This window comes from Aristolochia californica, unplaced genomic scaffold, assembly GCF_029961685.1.
Source record: "Aristolochia californica isolate CCGP_79_NKW_82.1479 unplaced genomic scaffold, dmAriCali1.0.hap1 SCAF_3, whole genome shotgun sequence".
In the NCBI taxonomy this organism is placed as follows: domain Eukaryota; kingdom Viridiplantae; phylum Streptophyta; class Magnoliopsida; order Piperales; family Aristolochiaceae; genus Aristolochia; species Aristolochia californica.
Window position 1 is genome coordinate 740259 of NW_027181992.1, and position 19811 is coordinate 760069.

The 19811-nt window shown below is 40.0% G+C and overlaps 4 protein-coding genes across 4 annotated transcripts; 3 read left to right on the plus strand and 1 right to left on the minus strand.

Annotated features, from left to right (window-relative positions):
* Positions 1-64: 64 nt before the first annotated feature.
* Positions 65-10278, minus strand: LOC137958649 ((+)-neomenthol dehydrogenase-like). Its single transcript, XM_068805729.1, is given in 6 exon segments — positions 65-442; positions 576-594; positions 596-759; positions 850-927; positions 1026-1269; positions 10253-10278. Coding segments are annotated over 6 exon segments (909 nt in total).
* LOC137960500 (non-specific lipid transfer protein GPI-anchored 29-like) lies at positions 3148-4527 on the plus strand. The gene is made up of 4 exons (XM_068808136.1): positions 3148-3639; positions 3837-3881; positions 4092-4145; positions 4230-4527. The coding sequence occupies exons 1-4, from the start codon at positions 3282-3284 to the stop codon at positions 4364-4366; spliced, it is 594 nt and encodes a 197-aa protein (XP_068664237.1). The 5' UTR covers positions 3148-3281; the 3' UTR covers positions 4367-4527.
* Positions 8944-12415, plus strand: LOC137958647 (bifunctional UDP-glucose 4-epimerase and UDP-xylose 4-epimerase 1-like). Its single transcript, XM_068805727.1, has 9 exons — positions 8944-9366; positions 9523-9572; positions 9936-10071; positions 10956-11057; positions 11175-11402; positions 11569-11650; positions 11758-11840; positions 11930-12021; positions 12125-12415. Exons 1-9 carry the CDS (start codon positions 9172-9174, stop codon positions 12207-12209), a joined length of 1053 nt encoding a protein of 350 aa, XP_068661828.1. The 5' UTR covers positions 8944-9171; the 3' UTR covers positions 12210-12415.
* A 717-nt stretch (positions 12416-13132) lies between these two features.
* Positions 13133-14641, plus strand: LOC137959110 (syntaxin-related protein KNOLLE-like). Its single transcript, XM_068806413.1, has 2 exons — positions 13133-13255; positions 13440-14641. The coding sequence occupies exon 2, from the start codon at positions 13462-13464 to the stop codon at positions 14395-14397; it is 936 nt and encodes a 311-aa protein (XP_068662514.1). The 5' UTR covers positions 13133-13255; positions 13440-13461; the 3' UTR covers positions 14398-14641.
* The last annotated feature ends 5170 nt before the right edge of the window (positions 14642-19811 follow it).

A 19811-nucleotide genomic window follows, 5' to 3' on the forward strand; every position in this document is an offset into this window, starting at 1 on the left:
CTCGTTAATTTCAAATTTCAGGATATGAACTATCGTAGTCTGCAGATAAACCCAGAACTCCAAGCTAGAACTGAGACATCTCAATCTGATCAAAATAATATCCCGAAGGTCCTCCTTCAGGTAATAGTGCTAACGTCACCGAGCCTTTGGCACCTTCTTCAACAGTCATGGTCCCAGAGTGCCAGTTTATGTCAGTGTCGACATAGCCGGGATGAACACAATTCAAGCACATTTGAGGGTACTTCTTGGCCAGGACCCTCGTGTAAGCATTAATAGTCACCTTTGAGACACTGTATGCTGGCAGCATGGTTGACCATCCGTTTGATTCAAGCTCTCCGCTTTTAAAATCTTTCAGGAATTTCTGCAGCACCTCATCGATCTTCTCTTCTGTTAGGTTGTCCGCGTCTGCAAGTACAGCTCTCATCTTCTCGTTGGGAACCCTCTGGTGCGGAGATTGTTCATATTTAGGACGAATATTCAATCTCATATCAAAATTATTCTAACTAAAATCAGGTAAAGAAGTTTTTCAGTAATGGTGTGGAGACCGCCTATGAAGTTGATTGTTGAAAATTTACCCTCAATTCTCCTCTAAGAGGAGACATTAACTATCCTCGCGCCTGAAGTGGAAAGCTGAAGGAGAGGGATGAGTGCCTCTGTCACTCTCTTGCAGCCATAGTAGTTCGTATCGAGGCATGTTTGAGCAGTCTCATACGTCGTTCGGATTGCTCCTAAAACTCGGATGCTCGCTTTTCCGGATAGCTGCAGAATTCGAAGTTAGCCCCTGAACCTACGATGGAAAATTATCATCTAGTGAATAAAAAAAACCAGATTTGAGCATCATCATCTTACCCATGATACTGGGTCAATGTTCATGGCCTTCAGGCCTTCAACGTCAACTATGACACCCGAATGTCCTGCATTGTTGACCTGTAGAACAGAAGATTGACAATCAGAAATGTCATCACTCGCTCCGGCTACTGGTTCCCATCAGATTCCGCCCAATTGGGTCTGTAAGTGGTTCTTACCAAGATATCAAGTTTGCCGAATTGGGTCTCAATGAATTTGGCTAACGAAGCCACACTAAATGGATCCCTCACATCAAGCTGATGAAAGACAACATTTGAGAAGCCAGAGTGATGGAGGGAAGCCACAGCATCAGTCCCCCTCTTGGCATCTCTTGCTGTCAAAACCACAGTCGCACCTTGCTGTGCGAGCTGCCGGACGGTCTCCAATCCGATGCCTTTGTTGGCCCCGGTCACGACTGCAACCCTGCCAAGACCCAAGAAAAACTAAATGAACCCTCCCCTGAGGTTATCAAAGTAGGGTTTGAGAAGAGTTTAAGGTAAAAAAGAGTCGCTCACTTCTCAGACGACGCTGGCTTTGCCGATTGTTGAAGAAGAGGAGAACCCATTTGAGCCGATTGTTGAAGAAGAGGAAAACCCAACTTCGAGCTTATAGCATGCAAGTGCACCTGTTTTTAAGAATACAAGTATGGGTGAGGTTCTCTCAGATTGGATAGAATAGTCGAATGGATTTACGTAAGGCATGAAGGGCCTCTTTTCTCTTTCGTATGCACCAGAAATATTTTCCACGAACTTTATCACTAAATAAAGCCCGAGTAACCTTAAGAAGCCTCATGGAGAAGAAAAAACCAAGCTAAATTATGCTCCAAATTGTTTAGAAACCAAAATAAACAAGAAAAAGTTAAAAATCCTGTTCAACTTTCACGTACCTTCTTCCGGAGCACAGAATTTTCTTTCACTCGAGATTTCTGTAGTTGCTGTAATGGGGTTTCTCAGTTCTGAGTCAGAAGTGACGAGAGAGAAGAGGGAGTAGGGAAAATGGAAATAAAGTGGGCGGAGTTTCTCTACGTTATGGTGCATGAAAAGTTTTCATCTTCATATAACCGTAGAGACGAGGAATCTAAGGAGAATTACGGTGGCATCGAATTGAGAAGATGCCCTTAATCTTAATATTTGATGGGGAATACGGGAGAATTTTCGTGAGAACCCCGAGGTGTCCGGTTCTAGGACAGGTAAATTTGGCTTATCAGAAACGTCGGCAGGGCCGGCCATTGCTGAGGCTACAGTGCGAGATCTGACGCTCATTGATGCACAAAGCAGGATAGATGAAGCTCTTTAATTTATAAGGTTTAGAAATATGATCTCCTAAGTGGTTACTTGGGATGAATTGAGGTTAATCATAATATAGTATCAAAGCATATAAACGGTTTATTTCTCTGTCTTAAGTCTAATTATCTTAAACGAGGTTTAACAATACGCTAAGAGGTATGACAAAGGAATCAAGGAAGGTATGTTACTCAACCTTAAAAATAATTTTTTTTTTTAATATTTATTCATGTAAAACTTTTCTCATTGATCACACTAAATTGTCTACATGAATTAATAGGTTTCCTAAATTAGCTAGTAATCCTGACCTCTGCCCAAAAAATCACAAAAGAGGGCCTCTAGGTTTTTCGGTAATCTCATAAATGATTTTTCAGCCGCTTGGTTTTCTGAACACCCTCCACCGTTACCCACCTTTTCTTCTGAACCTTTTTGAAGTTTAAATTTGACAAAGAAGACAAATCGTTTTGATTGATAATAACCCATTTCCGAGTTCACACGAAATGCAGGAAATCTAAATTGATTTGGAAAGAATTCTCGTTCAGATTCGATGAGATGCTGGCCTTTTTGTACTTCAATTAAAACAGACTCTGCCGTGAGGGAAAAAATTCTACCATCTCAAATCTGTTTCTTCTTGTTTAATTAACATCCCGAAATAAGTAGTCTACAATTCCCAAGCAATATGACTCAGTTTAGACCTCTTTACTCTAATATCCTTAACTCAGTATTGGAAATGGCGAAGCAAGATGATGAAGCTTGCTGTGGGGTGGATTCTGTTGCAGCTATGATGCTTACGTCGTATGGACGTGGATGCCACTACCTTTCCAATCTTTTGAGATTGGTAGGGAAAAAGAAGGATCCACAAGCTTTTTCGATACTCGTTTCCATTGTTTGGGACCGTTGAAATTAATGGCTTCCTTCTCACAGAAGAGGGTTTGGTAAGGCATTTTCGGCTCTTTCAACTATATTTCGACGTGTGTGAAGAGCTTATCATCATACATATGAAGGCACAAGACTCCACTTCTCGGAGACCTCAACATCGTAAAGGCAGTGGAGCAGCTTTAAGCGGAAGAAGGAATTGAGGAGAAGAAGAAGAAGAAGAATTGGAAGACGAAGAAGCAACTGCCCCGGAAGCAAACACCCTGAAAGCTCAAAATGGCATGGAGGGTCCAGAAGGAGAGAATTGGGTTAGTGTTGTTTTTTTCGGCGATTGTATCTGCTGTGATCGTAGGGGCGCAGACCACAGCGCCTGCTCCGGCGTCGCAGGATTGCCAAACTCTGGCTGTCAACGACCTGATTAGCTGTTTGGATTATGTACAACCGAATAGTACAGCTAAGGCGCCGGCAAAAGATTGTTGTACGGGCATCAACGAAATCTTCAACAGTGATCCCCTCTGCCTGTGTCAGCTTCTTCTCAACTCAAGTAGTCTGGGCTTGGAGTTTAACAAGACCAGAGCTCTCGCTCTCCCCACCGTCTGCAAGCTCAACACTCCTCCCGTCTCCATTTGCTACAGTACACCATCAAAGATCCCTCTTTTAATCTTTACTTCAGCTGTTTTTTTACTGATACATTACGTTTCCCTACTGATTGGCTGCTCCGGTGAAAGACAACGCGGCCATTGCCGACTGTCTATTTCATTTTCTTGGCGCCCATTAGTTTACTATTATTAATCTTTTGAGTATTCTCTTATTTCTCCTTCAAATCTGCAGCTCTTCTACCTCCTGCGAGTGCTCCCTTGGGAGCTGAGAGTCCAGGTAATGAACTCGAACTCCTCTCCTTTCCCTTCTCCACCAGTCAAAGTAGATTTTCTTTTCTTCTAGAAAATATAATAAACGGACATTAAAAATTAATTCTTCAAAAAAAAAAAAAGTGAAAATTTTGGTTGGAACTTCAATCGGGCAAAATTTTTACCATAAAAAATTATTACTCTGAGATATAATATAAGGGGAATTTGCTTGTTGCAGAGAGTGGCGGAGTGGCGGGCGGTCCTACGACCGGCGGCGTTGTCCCAGGATCAGGTATCAATATTCCATTCATTCGTAAATTCCTTTTAAAAGCGGAGAAGAAAGGGCAGTAATGTCGATAAAAAATTCTGAAATCAGGCACGAGCTCACCGACGGGAGTTACACCGATAGCGGCGCCACCGGCGGAGAAAAGCGAAGGAGGGACAAGGTTGAAGCACTCCGCTTCCGTCATTCTAACTGGATTGTCAGGTGCCATGATCGCCATCTTCCTCTGAAGCAGTTGTTGGTTGGATTCCCCCAACATGGGCATTGGATAGTCACGCACTCTCACTGGGGATGTGGTCTCATTTTTCTATTTTTCAGTTGTCTTATTTCATACCGCGACCGATACATTGAGATTATGTTTATATAAGTTTTTTATATTTGCTCTTCTGGATCATGCTTTGTTCATATTTTGTTATGGTATTGGGTTAAATACCTATACTTTACGTTCCTAACAGGCCGGTTTTTTGAGTAGTATTGGCTAAGTGTTAAACATTTGGTATCAGAGCTGGCGTAACATCCCGAGTTCAAAACCCCGCAACGAGAGTCCTAAACGGAGGGGGCGACCTAGCAAAAACTAGAGTGGCATGTCGCTTGAGTGTAGTCGCTGCTAGAATGTGGCCGCCGTGGTCGTCAACTCATGAAGGTGGGTGTGATGTTATGGTCCTGAGTTAAGTACTTATGCTTTCCGGTCATAACAGGCCGGTCTTTTGGGTAGTATTGGTTAGGTGCTCAACATATTTATACTTCTTTTGTCGCCCTCGTTATAAACTAATATTTTAGATAAAAGTTTAATTTATATTTTTATTATATGAAAATGGATTGCATGTGGATTTCTAAGCTATCTGAATTCGTCGGTAAGATCTATGAGTTAATAAAAATGGTTAATTATCCTAACTTTGAATCAGAAAATCCTGATTATCTAAAATTTGATCAATAAAAAAATAATTAAAATTCAATACAAATATAAGAAAATATCATGTCATCATTCTTATATCTATGCTAGTATTAATTAATTCCACTTTGTTTGATTAGGAAGGCATCTCATTAAGGAAAATTAATTAAGAACATGGTTCACTTCTCCATGCAAAGAGGCACATTGAGTTCCATTGAGTTCCTTGGCATCTCTTGGTATGAATCAACGCTAGAGATGGCTGTCAGCCGGGTTTTTATGGGAAACTATTTCTCCCACCAAATTCCAAATGAGGACTTCTTTTACAATAAGGAAAACCTTTTCCCATCTGGACAAGTTTCTTCAATGTCGTTTGCTAGCTAAGTTGGCCAAACTTTTTGGTTGAACATGTTTCAACAATGTTTGTCTGTGAATCACACATGAATTACTCCTGCATTTCTTGGTTCATTAGATTAGGCCATTAGTCCAAAATGATATCCTCTTCATTTGAATCACGTCATGTAATGTGCTCAGGCAAAAATGGGGGAATTAGGTTTCATACCTATTTTGCAAATCATCCACATGAATTGCACGCAGGACAAGTTTCTCCCTCCCCCGAAGGAAAAAATTTCCCTATGTTCTCCCTCTCCCGACGAATTTTTCACCCCCTCTTCTTCCTCTCGGCTTTCCTCCCTCAAATTTTTTTCTCTCTATCTTCTCCCTCTTGGCCTCCCTCTCTTCTCCCTCTCGGCCTCCATCTCAGAGCTGCCATCGCAAAGCAATGGAGGTCGACCCTCTATCGCAAGGCCGTGTCGTCGCTTCGTTGCAGAGCCTCTAGGCCTCCCTCTCTTCTCCCTCTCGGTGTACCGTCGAAGCGTTGCCTCCATTGCCGTTGCCTGGCCCACTGTTGTCTCCCACCATTATTGAAGCCGTGAGGAAGACGACGCTGGTTTAATTTTTCCTAAATCCATATTTTTTTATTTATAAAATAATTATTTTTATTTATTCAATATATTCATTCATTTTGTAATTATTATATTAAATTAGTGATTTAATAGTTGTAATTAAAATATTGTTGAAGTAAACATTTGATAAATTATCCCATTGCTATAATTAATTAAACCAATGGTTTTAAATTTTGTGGCAGTATATTATTAATTAAAAATATGTAAAAATATATATTATGTTATTGATAAATTTATTTATTTATTATTAATGTATTAAATTATTATTTTTATTGTTAAAATATACCTTATATTATTAAAAAAAATATTTATTTATTATATTCGCTTTTGTATTTTTTACTTTTTAATTTTTTTATAATTTATTCTAGTCAAACATAATTATTATATTAATTTATAATAAACTATAATCATTAAGTAATATAATATAGTCTTTCATTAATTAGTTTATTAATATATATTTATACTACACATTAAATCACTTAAAAGTATAGTAACCATGTTTATTTTGGTTAATTATCTGTTTAGGTATATGTTCTATTTAAGTATATTATAAAAAATTACTTATTCTCTTGTTTATGTGATATTTTTCATTTTGGGGGACTAACACTGGAACTCTTCTACACTAACACCCTCCTACACATAAAACATCATTTCCCGCTATTGGTCTCCATTGGGTTGAGTATAATTGATTAATTATTTTTTTCAGCTAGTAAACCTTTAAAAAATAGAAATTTTAAAAAAATGGAGTAAACAGGGACCAACGAGAGAAGTGGCCAGAGAGTATAAAAATATTTTATTTTTTATTTTATTCAATAAATAATAAACCGAAGTCCCCTACCTCCAAGGAGAGAAGAGGTCAAAGCTCTAGTTTTGAAAATGAATTACATTACCATGGTAACTGATTTCAATACGCGTTTGAAGTAGAGGAAACATTACAACTGTCGCGGCATATTGAAGAAGAGTAAAAACATGAAAAACGATCAGTTTGGATTCAGTTAGACGGAATTTTGCAACGAACCACGACTAGCTAGCCGGCGCTCCCTCCATTCCCTCTCCACACGTGGTCACCACAAGTCGGTCCGGCTCTCCCACCGTCTCGTACCGCTCATTCAGCTCCTCGATGGGGTCCTCCACCGACCGACCTCCGATCTTTAACAGGCTCTGCGTTGCCAAGATTGCTTGCGGATTCAGGTCGTGCATGGCTCTCGCATGCATACTTTTTATAGCAGCGTAGGCTTCCTCCCTCAGAGACGTCGGTTGCAGTGGACCCATGATACAGTGACCCAGAATCCTCAAACTTGGTTGCAGAAGCTCCCATGGAAGAGGAATCCTCCCTCCTCTCTCTTCGTCTTCCTTCGACGCATTGCTTGATTCAGCAGCTTCTGCTTCTTCTCGGCCTTCTCCGTTTGCGGATGAAGTGATTTGTTTCTGTTGGGACGGATCACTTTCTGCATTTTTGGTACCCTCAAAGTACGCGCCTGCCCACAATCTGCTGAACTCGCAGAATTCTGTTTTTGAACTCACCGGCATCAGCGATATCTTACTGTAGTACAGTTCGAGGGCGACGCCGACGATGCGGGCTCGCTTTGTGGCCCGAACGGTGCTGTGAGGCTCCAGGCTCGGTGACACGACGGCAATGTGGAGCTCCGTCGCTGTGTTCTTCGAGACGGGCCTGGTGGTATCGTGGTAGAGGCTGGGATGGGCAACGTCTGGGATTGTCACGGTGACGGCCTGGCCAGCACGGGCTTTGGTCACGTGGGCGCTGAGGGCCAAGAGAACGGCTTCGAAGCCCGGGAGGGGCTTACGGGCGACGGCGCGGAGGAGGTAGACGCCGCAGAGGGTGGGGAGGAAGCGGAGGACGACGAGCTGGAGATTGGGGTCGAAAGTGTGGAAGGTGTCGTAGAGCCATCGGCAGAGGTTGTCGTCACCGGCGCCGGAGAGGGGTTCCCGGAGACGAGAGGTGATCTGGGTGGCCACGTCCTGGCTGTGGAGGAGGGAGAGGGAGGGGTCGTCGGAGAGGGTGATGGAGTCTGGTAGCTGGCCGAGGAGAAGGCTGAGGGACTCAAAGACTGACTGGATTTTGGAGTGGGAGACCAGTCTGGTGGTGACGGGAGTGGGCTCCGGCGACGTGGGTTGGGGGCTGCCAGGGGCGGACATGAGAGAGAGAGAGAGCAGACACTAGGAAATTAGATAGAGAAGAGAAATCTGTTTGAAGAATTGTGTTAGTAACGGACAAGAGAAAATGGAGTGAGAATAGGAAACAAATACCGCTATTTTTAGGTGGAAATTTAACTAAATTTTCGAGTGAATTTGACTGGGTTCAATAGATAAAAGATGAGATTACAGGAAAAGATAGACTCAGAATAAGATTGGAGGAAGATTAATTGGTCAGTTAATGGTTAATGTCCTTTCATTACCATAAAGATTTTGTAGCATGAGACGATAATTAGTGCTGATGACTGTCCCAAATTAACGCCATTATTGGCAGAACCAAAACCTTTCTGAATGAACAGACAAATGCGAAAGGGGATTGATCACTTTGACAAAAAGATGTTCATATCTTATTATAATGCCGTAAAACCTAAAAAAATCTATTATTATACTTTTAATTATATTTGGGTGACAACCTAAACCCCTTTTTAAGTTTAATCCCATAGTGGGTGTCTTGTGTTTTCTTAAATGTTTACTCTTTCAAAAACATACGAGATGTATCAAACATACACAAATATTTGATTAAATATAGAGATGTATCTCTGTAATCACGATTAGATTTCAAAATATTTGGCCTCCGGGAGACGCCACCTCTTGTTAATTCCCAGAGGGCCCATACCTGGGGTAAAGAATAATAAATTATTGAGTAAGATATGACTCATCAGTGGAAGTTTTCAGTTGCCATTCTTTGATACTGTAACACTTTTGTCCGTCCCCAACGAATTCTGATTTCTCCCGATTTGTTTCTCTCTGTTGTACTCCATTAATCCAGACAGTTGTTGCAACAAGTTGTTGGGGTAATGGGAGTAAAAACCCAGCCGAACTGTCATGCTTATCCAAATCTTCCTCGATATACTAAATCCCTCTCTTTTCTGTGAGCATCTTTACCATTCGGACCCATTTGCGCCCATCTCCACTCACACTTTCTGTTCTAGCTCTGAATTTCTCTACACCGCTTCCCGTTGCCAAGATGCCTTCCGATGTCCAAAAGATTCTCGTCACCGGCGGTGCGGGTTTCATCGGTACCCACACCGTCCTTCAGCTTCTCCAAGAGGGGTACATGGTTTGGATCATTGACAACTTTGATAACTCTGTTTCGGAGGCTGTCGACAGGGTTAGGGAACTGGCTGGATCTGAGAGAGCACAAAACCTTCATTTTCATCTGGTAATACCCCCTTCTCTTCATTCGAAATGATGAAAGAAGAAGGACAAATAGAAATATCTTTTGACTCGGATTCTTATTGTTTTCCCTTTTTGTGATTTAATGGGTTAGGTTTTTTTATGTCGTAGCATTTTCTAATGCTCTTTGGTTGAATTGTAGGGCGATCTTAGGAACAAGGAGGACTTGGAGAAGTTGTTTTCTCAGACAAGGTTGGTGGGTCAAGTTCCTCGTAATTTTTTTCTTCTTCTCTATCTTCTTGGAATTCTATACAAATTAAGCAAGGTCTCGAGCTGAAAAACAGAGCACTTCTGGTTCTAAAACAGAGTGCTGTTCAAAGTAGTGGAAGCAGACGTTGCCTAATGTAATATGTCCTGTTTACTGGGACGTGTTATATTATTCAAATATATCAACAGTCCACCATGAAGTACTGCAAGTGTCTCATTCTTATTTGTGGGTGAAAATTTTCTTGAGTTTTGCTTTATATATATTTAATGATTCTGTAACAGTCATAGCTGTAAGTTTTCTTTTTTCTTTTTAATTATTGACTTACATGAGCTTGTGTTATGATACAGATTTGATGCAGTAATCCATTTTGCTGCCTTGAAGGCTGTCGGGGAGAGCGTTGAGAAACCTTTCCTATATTACTGCAACAATTTAATTGGCACCTTGTACTTAGTTGAGACCATGCAAAAATATGGCTGTAAGAAGGTAATTTGTCATTGTTTTATTTTGCAGTTTACTTTTTTTAAGAAAAATCTAAAACGACGTGTAATGCCACTTTGCTACTTTTATTAATTTGCTTCTTAACCTTATAACTCTTAGCTTCCTTTACAAATTTCATTCAGAAGAATCTCAAATATGAAAATTTTAGTCATGTTTGCTATCATACCTCTTAGTCACTATTTTTTCCGCCATGTTTGCTTAATACCTCTGGGTCAATATTTATCTTTAGATATTTTTTAATCATTTTCATGCCATAACTATTCCATTATTGTTCATAATTTGCATCAATTTTCAAAATCCTTTTGTATCCAGTGCTACTTGCTTTTGGTTTTTCATTTAAGTAGGGTTAGTAAAAATTTGATTATGTTTCTTGAAACTTACCATTTTCCTTTTGTTCAGCTAAAGAAACACGTGTCCCATTTCGAGAAAGTTTTTGGCATTAAGTAATGATGAAGTGATAACTGGTATGGGATTTAATAAATTAATAAAACCATAAATCATGGTGATTCTTCTATGACTTTACATCTGAGCCAAATAATTTGTAGTTCATATGTTTGTTTGTACATGTTACAGATAAAAATGTTATAGACACATTTACTTTGTCAATTAAAGCCATTTATCTTAACTGGTTTGAGCTGGTTAAGGTTCTTGTGATAAAATAAATAAATAAATAAATATGCTGTAGTGACTAAAGTACAGGAATTTGATAGAGGGTTGATTGAAGTAGAGTCAGGCTGTCTTTCCCTTTGGCATTCTTGTATATTACGAGTCACCTCACTTGTTTCAGTACTCATGATTTGAGTTAACTATTTCTCATTCTTACCTCTTGTTATCAACTAACATATGTTTCATTCTTTTGATACATATAGATGGTCTTTTCCTCTTCAGCAACTGTTTATGGCCAGCCTAAAGAAATCCCCTGTGTCGAGGACTACCAACTAAATGCATTGAGCCCATATGGGCAAACAAAGGTATTTGTTGAATAACCAATTTGAGTAATCCCCAGTTGAGCATCTTGTCAGTGGAATTTCTCGTCAGTCCATTTTAGTGCATTTTTTAATTTTCCTCCATAATTTTTTGCTTACTAGCTTTGGTGTGAAGAGATGTTTCGCAACATTCAAAAGGCAGACCCAGAATGGAGGATGATACTACTAAGATACTTCAATCCAGTTGGAGCTCACATGAGTGGTCGTATTGGTGAAGACCCAAAGGGTATTCCGAATAATCTTATGCCGTATATCCAACAAGTAGCTGTTGGAAGGCTGCCGGAGCTAAATGTATATGGTCACGACTATCCAACAAGGGATGGAAGTGCTGTAAGTATCACATCCTTCAAAATTTATTCTGCAGTTTTGAACTTTGAATTAAACTTCTTGATTTTAGAGCTTAGACTTCTTTTGTGATTTTTTACATGATATATACTAGCAAACCTTTTAGTGAACTGATTCAAGACCATATACTTACAAATCCTTTTTTGAACAGATCCGAGATTACATCCATGTGGTGGACTTGGCTGATGGTCACCTAGCTGCACTTCGAAAGATTTTCTCTACTGATAATATAGGTCCATGTTCAATTAATCTCAATGTTATCCTGTGCCTATGTAGGCCTTAGTTCATAGATTGCAGCGCTAACAAGTAGAGGCGTTACTAAAGTTTGACTGGATTGCAGGCTGTGTTGCATTTAACTTGGGGACTGGACGTGGCACTTCTGTACTTGAAATGGTTGCAGCCTTTGAGAAGGCCTCAGGAAAGGTGACTGCTGTGCAATTAAATTTTTGTTATGCTGCTACTTTCTTTTCAACATGTTCAACTAACTGATGAAAGGAAATTTCCCTGCATAGAAAATTCCCATCAAATTATGTCCAAGGAGGCCCGGAGATGCCATTGAAGTTTATGCTTCTCCAGAGAAGGCCAAGAAGGAACTTGGCTGGAAGTGAGCGCAGCCATTAGTCCAATAGCTCAAGAGTTTTTATTCGTCTTTATTATTTGTTAGTTCTACTGAACCGTACATATCACACGATGTCTGTCTTTTGCAGTCCCAGATTTGGTATCGAGGAGATGTGCAGAGATCAATGGAACTGGGCAAGCAAGAACCCATGGGGTTACCAGGTCAAACAGTAAAAACAGAGATGATTGTTAAGAGTGATGATTTCGAATAAGCTAATTTTTCCCTAGTCCTTTATGCTTCCACAAGGGACTCGGTACTCCATACATTTGCATGAACTGTGCCATTGTTACTCAAAAGAAATTTTAAGTGAAGAAATTTTAAGTGAAATGTTTTCTGTCAGACATTAGATTTGGGTAATGTCTGTTGTTTCTATAACAGTTGGTCCCCAGAGATCCTTTGACTTGCATTCAGAATCACATTATGATTGAGATATTAAAAGGTTTCGCCGGAGAAGAAGGAAACGGAGAACGGCCAGTGCCCTTCCTTTTTACTTGGTGAACCATATCCAACAAGTTCATATCGCTGAAAGAACTCCATAATAATTCAGAATCACACACATTTTTTCTTGCCAAATACGCTAAATTCCTGTGCAGATGAAACATAACAAGCGCCATGCGTTGGTCAAGGGGACCGCATTAGGCATGTTAAAAAGAACGAACAGATTGTGGGCGAACCTCTACTGGTGGGCTTTCTATCAGGCAAGTTGACCGTTCAGCCGAACTCAGGCTATCTGACCCAGGTGGATTCCCGATTTTAGGTCCAAAAACTCCCACTACTAATACTTAATTTGAAATTTATATAAATACGCGCTTACTTGCCCCTCCTTTGATACTTTTTTTATTTTATTATTTTGTAACAAAATAAATAATAATAACTAATTGGAAGTATTTTGGTTTTTTCATGTTGGATTTACCTTTGGAACATTTTTGCTTACTAAATTGAAATTAAAGGTAGTTCAGAACTAAAAAATTTGAAATTTTCAAATGGTAATGTAGCCGTTACAAGAACACGGCAACGGCTACTTTCTCCAACGGCTAGTTCCCTGACATTGTAAAAGAAGCGACCGATATCATCTCTCTGTCTCAGTCTTCTCTATTCTCCTCATCTGTTGCTCCTGCTCACATTTTCACATTCTTTGTGAGAACACTAGTTCTCACCTCCTGAAAGAAACGAAGAAGATTTCGCCTTGAATCTCCTTTCTCTTGAATTTGCAAGGAAGGTAAGCCTCCTCTTATTCATATCTACTTTACTTTCCCCCTTTAGTTTTCTTTCCATAATCCGTTTACGGGGCCCTCAGCCGTAAGATCTAAGTGAGCAATCTTTTTTTTCGATTCGGATGAGTTTTGGTCTTGGAAGATTATTCTGTGTTTGTTGGTTTCCCTAATTCCCGTATGAACACACAGGCTCGCTGTTCTGTTCGGCAAAATGAACGACCTGATGACCAAATCCTTCACCAACTACATCGATCTAAAGAAATCTGCATTAAAAGATCTCGAAGCAGGTCCAGATGTGGAACTTGAGATGGCTACTATCCATTTGATGGATAAAAGGCTGGCTCTGTTCCTGGAAGAAGCCGGCAAGGTGAAGGAGGAGATGGATGTGATCCTAGAGGTTCTAGGCAGGTTGCAGGAAGCCAACGAAGAGACCAAATCCGTGCACAAGCCGGAGCCTTTGAAAGCCCTTCGGACCAAGATCAATGGGGACATCGTCACTGTCTTGAAGAAAGCAAGATGGATCCGTGCTAAATTAGAAGAAATGGACCGCGCCAACGCCGAGAATCGGAGGCTGTCGGCTTGCCGTGAGGGCACCCCCGTTGATCGGACAAGGACATCGGTGACCAACGGCTTACGCAAGAAACTTAAGGATCTGATGATGGACTTCCAGACCCTGAGGCAGAAGACGATGTTCGAGTACAAGGAGATGGTGGAGAGGAGGTATTTCACGGTGACAGGGGAGTACCCAGAGGAGGAAGTGATCGACAAAATTATCTCTAATGGTGATAGCGAAAACATTCTGCAGAAGGCCATCCAAGAACACGGGCGGGGGAAGGTGCTGGCAACGGTGTACGAGATTCAGGACCGGCACGACGCGGCGGTGGAGATGGAGAAGAGTCTGTTGGAGCTGCATCAGGTGTTTCTGGACATGGCGGTGATGGTGGAGGCTCAGGGGGAGCAGATGGACGACATCGAGCATCATGTCATCAATGCTGCGAATTATGTCAAGGATGGGACTAAGAATTTGAAGACGGCAAAGGAGCACCAGAGGAGGAGCAGAAAGTGGATGTGCATTGGCTTGATTTTGCTGCTTATTTTGATTTTAGTCATCGTCATACCGATCGCTACCAGCTTTCACAGCTCCTAGTCTTCTTCTTGTTTCTTTACCTGCTTCTCTTCCCATGGAGAACGAGAAAATGGGAAAGATTTGAGGGTTTGGTTTCTACAATCGTGATTCAAAATTTTCTCTTCTTGAGTAAGGAGTTCTGCTCAAGCTCCCTCAAGGTTTGCTGTCATATTGGAACACGGTGTGAGAGTATAGGGAAAGTGAGAATTCTTTCTGTTGTTTTCTATTGGGTAAATAAGAAATTTGTTCAAGTGCCTTTCTCCAACGATCGCATTACTGTTCTTGTAATTTTTTCATTCCACCACCCACATTTACAGATTCAAAATAAGTTTATGTCATAAATTGGATGGAGGAGAAGTTCTAGTTGGGATTGTCTAGGGATCAGGATCTGAACAAGACAATTAAACTGCAACTTGACCCATCCTGGATTTTTTAAGCCAATTAAGATGTGGGATTTAAACTCCGAACAATCATTATAATTGAAGTTTATTTGTCAAATCACATCCTTTCAGTTCACTACCTCAAGAAGGAAGAACAAATTTTTTTTTCATCATTTTAAATATTTAATAATAATAATTGAATTTGCATGAAACCCATTGATCTTTTCTTCCATTTCATGATTTTTCAAAGCTAATGGGGACACGGTCTAATGGGAAGCTTTGAAACCAGAGAAGAGAGCAACAACACAAACAGTTCTTTGCAACTAGAAGAAATTAGATGGATCTGATTCAAAATTCTAGTGGCCTCTAAAGCCGTGCAATACAATGAACCAAGGGAGAGGAGGAGCAAACCCCTTCACAAGGACAAAAGATCTCCCTAGATACTCGCTCTGTTGTCATCAATTATATCTGTTTTATAATTCTATAATACATTTTTACTCGTAACATTCCAATCTATGTTCTGAACCATCTCCTTCATCTTCCTCTAAACTGGGCCTCTATGTACAGTGAATGTGCTCGAAAAGAGTGATTGTCCTAGATACTCGTTGTTTCTCAGCCAGACTGTTCATGTTGTTTTAACAGCAGACAGTAAACTTTCACAGACCCAGTTCCTGCATTACCTCTCTTCTTTACTTGGATCTTGTTTCATCTGCTAAAAACGATTAAATTGGACTTGAATCTCTGAAACGAATGTATGCCTCATCAGACACAAGACATATATAATCTGATGCAGCTCCTAATTCAAGTTCTGTAGAAATCCTTTAGGCAAGCTTGCATATGTTAAATCTTCTGTTTCATGATTGAAGAGAGACAAAACAGCTGGACCCTGTTTCTGCTGCGCCTGTGTAGCCATGAGACCATCTTCAGTGCAATGAACCAAGGGGGGAAGAGAAACACAGCTTGAAATAGCAAGGATCTCCCCAGATTCGCGCCCTCTCTGCCCTTCGGTTTTGTTCCTTCTTCGTAAAACTAGTAAGTGCATTGCATCTTAACATGAAACAAAAGGAAAACTCCACCAAGTGATGGGCAAGTCCAATAAAGCCGCTTCAGTTTCACTGCAATCGCATCAGTATGAAAGTTCAGTTTCCTAAAAATGTCGATCATGCTATATGATAATAGATAGTGTAATTGGTAAGTTGGGTAAGTGAAATGCTCCACGTTTTGGCTTTTCCAACTTCTTAAGTAATCTCATTTTTATTTCTTTGAGACTTTAGTATGGCATCGATCTACTATATGCGCATTCAGACGCGTAACTTTTTCTCTTTTTTTTTCTCAAAGTTTAGTTCTTGTTTCAAAACGAAAAAATCATATTTCCCTGAGTCTGGGCAGCTCATGCATGCTAATTAGAAACTTAACCAGTTCTTTTATTTTTTATTCAGATTTGCAAAACGAGATGCGAACTTGAACCCAACAATGTCGATAATATAGAAATTTGTTCACGAGATTGATTCTATGAACGAAGATTCATCTTGTAAAGATTTCTATTTCTGAAGGGTTTTTTCTCACTGGGAAAATCAGTTTTAAATTTTTTTATTCAGATTTTTATACCTAATCCCAGACAAAATGAGATAAGTTGAACCCCGAGAATCTGAATAATCCAGAAACTTGTTCATGGATTGATCCAATCTTGAAAAGTAGACAAGTTTTTTTTTTAACTTAAAAAAACAAATTAGTTTATAATTTCATACTATTTTAAATAAGAAGTTATAATTCAAATCCTTATGTAACGATTGTACTAAAGAGAAACCAACATGAACAATAGCAAAAAATTAATCTGTTACTCTAATCGCATTTAACTTTCTTTCAACTTTCCTACTTCTGAATGGGAAAGAAAGCCCGATTTGATGGTTTCCGGAATCTGGCAAGCTAAAAAAAGAACTCCAACAGTAGGATGGTCATAAACGTCTATGAATGCAAACACGTTCCTCCTTCAACTTAGTAATCGTAATATTTTAGATCCAACTAATCCGTCAAGAGTAAAAAAGCTTTTGTTTTGAGATGAGCATCAGATGGGTACACCACGTTGCCATATTTGGCTTCTCTTTTAAGGTCTGCACGGGTTACCTCATCTCTTGCTGATAATAGGAGAAAGAAATCCGTCCCTTCTTACTGTTCAACCGAAGACAAAGAATTTCCATTTCTTTGGGTAACTTCTCCTATCACAGGTTCATCTCTTCATGCCACCTCCATTTTTTATCTGTGCAGATGATTAAGAACTCGGGGAAGGATCAACTCCATCATTTATTTACATAAAGAAAGAACCAGGAAAAAGCCAAGTGAAAGGCCATTAATGAGTCTCAACCAGTACCCCTGTAGAACTACGGATCGAATCCCATACAGTGGTACGTTATATGTTTTACGTATCATTTTATCTTAAATTTTAGGAGTTTCGATGGGCAGATAATGACAGGCTCGCCACAGATCCCAGAGCCAAAAGAGATGAGGCAAACTGGTTCAACCTTGATGAAATTAAGGTGAGGACTTGGGACTGGTTTTTTACCAGTTCCCTTATCTCGAAAACAAACTTAACTAAAAGCTAATCCAATGCAATGAACCGAGATGGAAATGAAGGAAGTCCTTAGATTTGCCTAGATACTCTTCTTTTCCTCCCCATCATTCATCAACTATGGTGTCCTTTTATTATTCTTTTCCTTTTCTGAGTGACAATAATGACCTGCTTTTTATTTTCTTTTGTTATGTTCTAAGCTTTCTCTTTTTATACAGCAAAGTGCACACTGTATCCAACCTTCATCGAGAGAGAGAGAGAGGGGAAGATGGAAAGCTGGTCGGCTGAGCAGTTCAACTCTTTGGAGAGCAACAATGTAAAGCTGCATTAACAAAGGTTTTGTTTAATGCATGTCGTGATTAAGCAGACATTTAACTCGTTAAACCTAACATGGGTGGAGCACTAAATCATTCTACAAAGGCTGCAAACTGCACTCCCTGATTACTTCTCTTTTTCATCAATCTGATCTTAAATAAGGTTTAATAATTGCCCTGCATCATACAGCTCAATGTTTTTTTATAGACATATTCTATAATGAATAAAATCAGGTGACAAATGGAATGAGTAATTAAAAGTTCATTTCTCCAAACAGTGACATTTCACATGGTTAGGGCATCTCAATGAGTTGACCCATAACTCGGCCATTTAGACTTTGGAATTTGATGAGGAGGTTCAGTTTGGAGGACCGCCTACAAGAGATACCTATTCTTGACCACTTTTTACGGGATTCGAACACGAAACATGGCGTGCCTAATTCTAATACCATGACAGCGGCTAGCCACACTTGATGGTCAACCTATTTAGTGAGATATATGAAGTTAAAATGTTTTTGTAATAATTAATGTTTCTAATCTCTCTACTATCTATTATGTGGCTTTAAGAATATGGTCAACCAAATTTATATTAATTAATATAGAAGAGATGTTTATCACAACTCTCATTTTGTCAATCTGATATGTTAAGTAACGTAACGAATAAACCGATGTTTTTACAACCCTCTTCATGATAATGTACTATATGTTGCAACACTTCGTCTAAAGATTATAGGCCAAGCAAGCAATTAGACAGTTTTGAGTACATGGAGAAATAGATAAACATAACATTTAAAGATATCTCCCAAGTCCTAACACGGGTTTAACATCGATTTAAACACATATTTTGTGTTACAATAATCTTGTATGTCCACTAATCACCATACGAAACTTGGTTTTCTTTTTGTACGAGGCTTGGGATTGGTCATCAGCATCGATCCAAGTCTAAACACCACGTGCCTTGGATTAATTTAATTATAGTTAGAAGATGTTTGGTTATTTTAATCATATAAAATAACTTAAGTTGCTTAGGAGTCCACTTCTAATTCCCTCCAATTATTATTTTTTAATTAATTAAAGCTTTGACTTTAGGAGCCACCAGGTTGGACCAGATTAAACCAGAAAACGAACCGGTTCGGAAAACCTTTTTTCACTGACCGGCTGTGGGCTGTTCGCCAGTTCGAGCTTTAAAAGTCACGATAATTGACACCCACTTGCTTGAAGCCGTGACTTTTAGTGAGCCACTGTTTTGTCCCCATGCTGGTGGGTCCCACCCGAGTCAGCAGTTTTCCCCCCATAGTGGACCCCTCTGGCTAGCTGTTCCCCGCCTTGAACAGTTGGACCCACCAAGGAAGTGGAATAAGCGATAAGCTGTAAGCATCTGAGCGAAGGGCCGTGGTGGATTCGTAAATAAAATCAACTTGTGCTATCGTTCCCGCTTTCCAGCCTGGTCCGGCCCTTGCCGACACTGCGGGTTGACGACTTTAAAATGAGGCCTTAAAAGAGGAACTGCCCCCGAAACGCCAAACACTGTACACACCACGCGGGGTGTATTTCTTAAATTCGCAGCTCTTTGTGGCTTCACGGAGAAGGAGGAAGGAGGTTTCCGGGAACGGAGAAGAAGAAGTAACTCCCCACCATTAAATTTTGGTGCCGAGGACTCAGAGTGAGAGAGAGAGAGAGAGAGAAAGAGCCGGCCGACATCTGTTGAATTAATGAGGGATCTGCTGTAAGCTGCTCCATTCTACTGGTTCTGTCGCATTTGACTAAAACGAAGGGTTCCCCTTTTCAAGGAGATGGGATTCGTAAATGGTCCCATGCGGCCAAGAATCATCAGTTAATGGCCTCCACCTCTACCAGAATTGACGAGATGGGGCCACAGTTACAGGCTTTGCTCAGTTGAACTTTTTCTTTTGGTTTTTTCGTGCGTTATTATTCATTAAGTGTTAGCAGCTAAGAACGATAAATTACTAGCAAAAACTATTTAGTTTTAATTATCTGTCCACATTAATTGAGCCCCGGATAAGAACGAAGAAATTCCATATCCATTTTGTAGTGAAAAGCCTCCGTTGGCATATTAAATACAAGACACGCCACTGTTGCTATTTGTCCATTTTTTTCTTCTATTTAATGAAAAATATACTCCAATCTCTTTTGCTCAACGGACTTCTCTCTTTT

Excerpts from the sequence above, each read along its gene's own strand:
- LOC137960500 (XM_068808136.1), top strand. The coding sequence starts at position 3,282 with ATGGCATGGAGGGTCCAGAAGGAGAGAATTGGGTTAGTGTTGTTTTTT. Across the intron at positions 3,640-3,836 it reads TCCCGTCTCCATTTGCTACA|CTCTTCTACCTCCTGCGAGT; the intron begins GTACACCATCAA and ends TCAAATCTGCAG. Across the intron at positions 3,882-4,091 it reads CTTGGGAGCTGAGAGTCCAG|AGAGTGGCGGAGTGGCGGGC; the intron begins GTAATGAACTCG and ends TGCTTGTTGCAG.
- LOC137958647 (XM_068805727.1), top strand. The coding sequence starts at position 9,172 with ATGCCTTCCGATGTCCAAAAGATTCTCGTCACCGGCGGTGCGGGTTTC. Across the intron at positions 9,573-9,935 it reads AAGTTGTTTTCTCAGACAAG|ATTTGATGCAGTAATCCATT; the intron begins GTTGGTGGGTCA and ends GTTATGATACAG. Across the intron at positions 10,072-10,955 it reads AAAAATATGGCTGTAAGAAG|ATGGTCTTTTCCTCTTCAGC; the intron begins GTAATTTGTCAT and ends TGATACATATAG.
- LOC137959110 (XM_068806413.1), top strand. The coding sequence starts at position 13,462 with ATGAACGACCTGATGACCAAATCCTTCACCAACTACATCGATCTAAAG.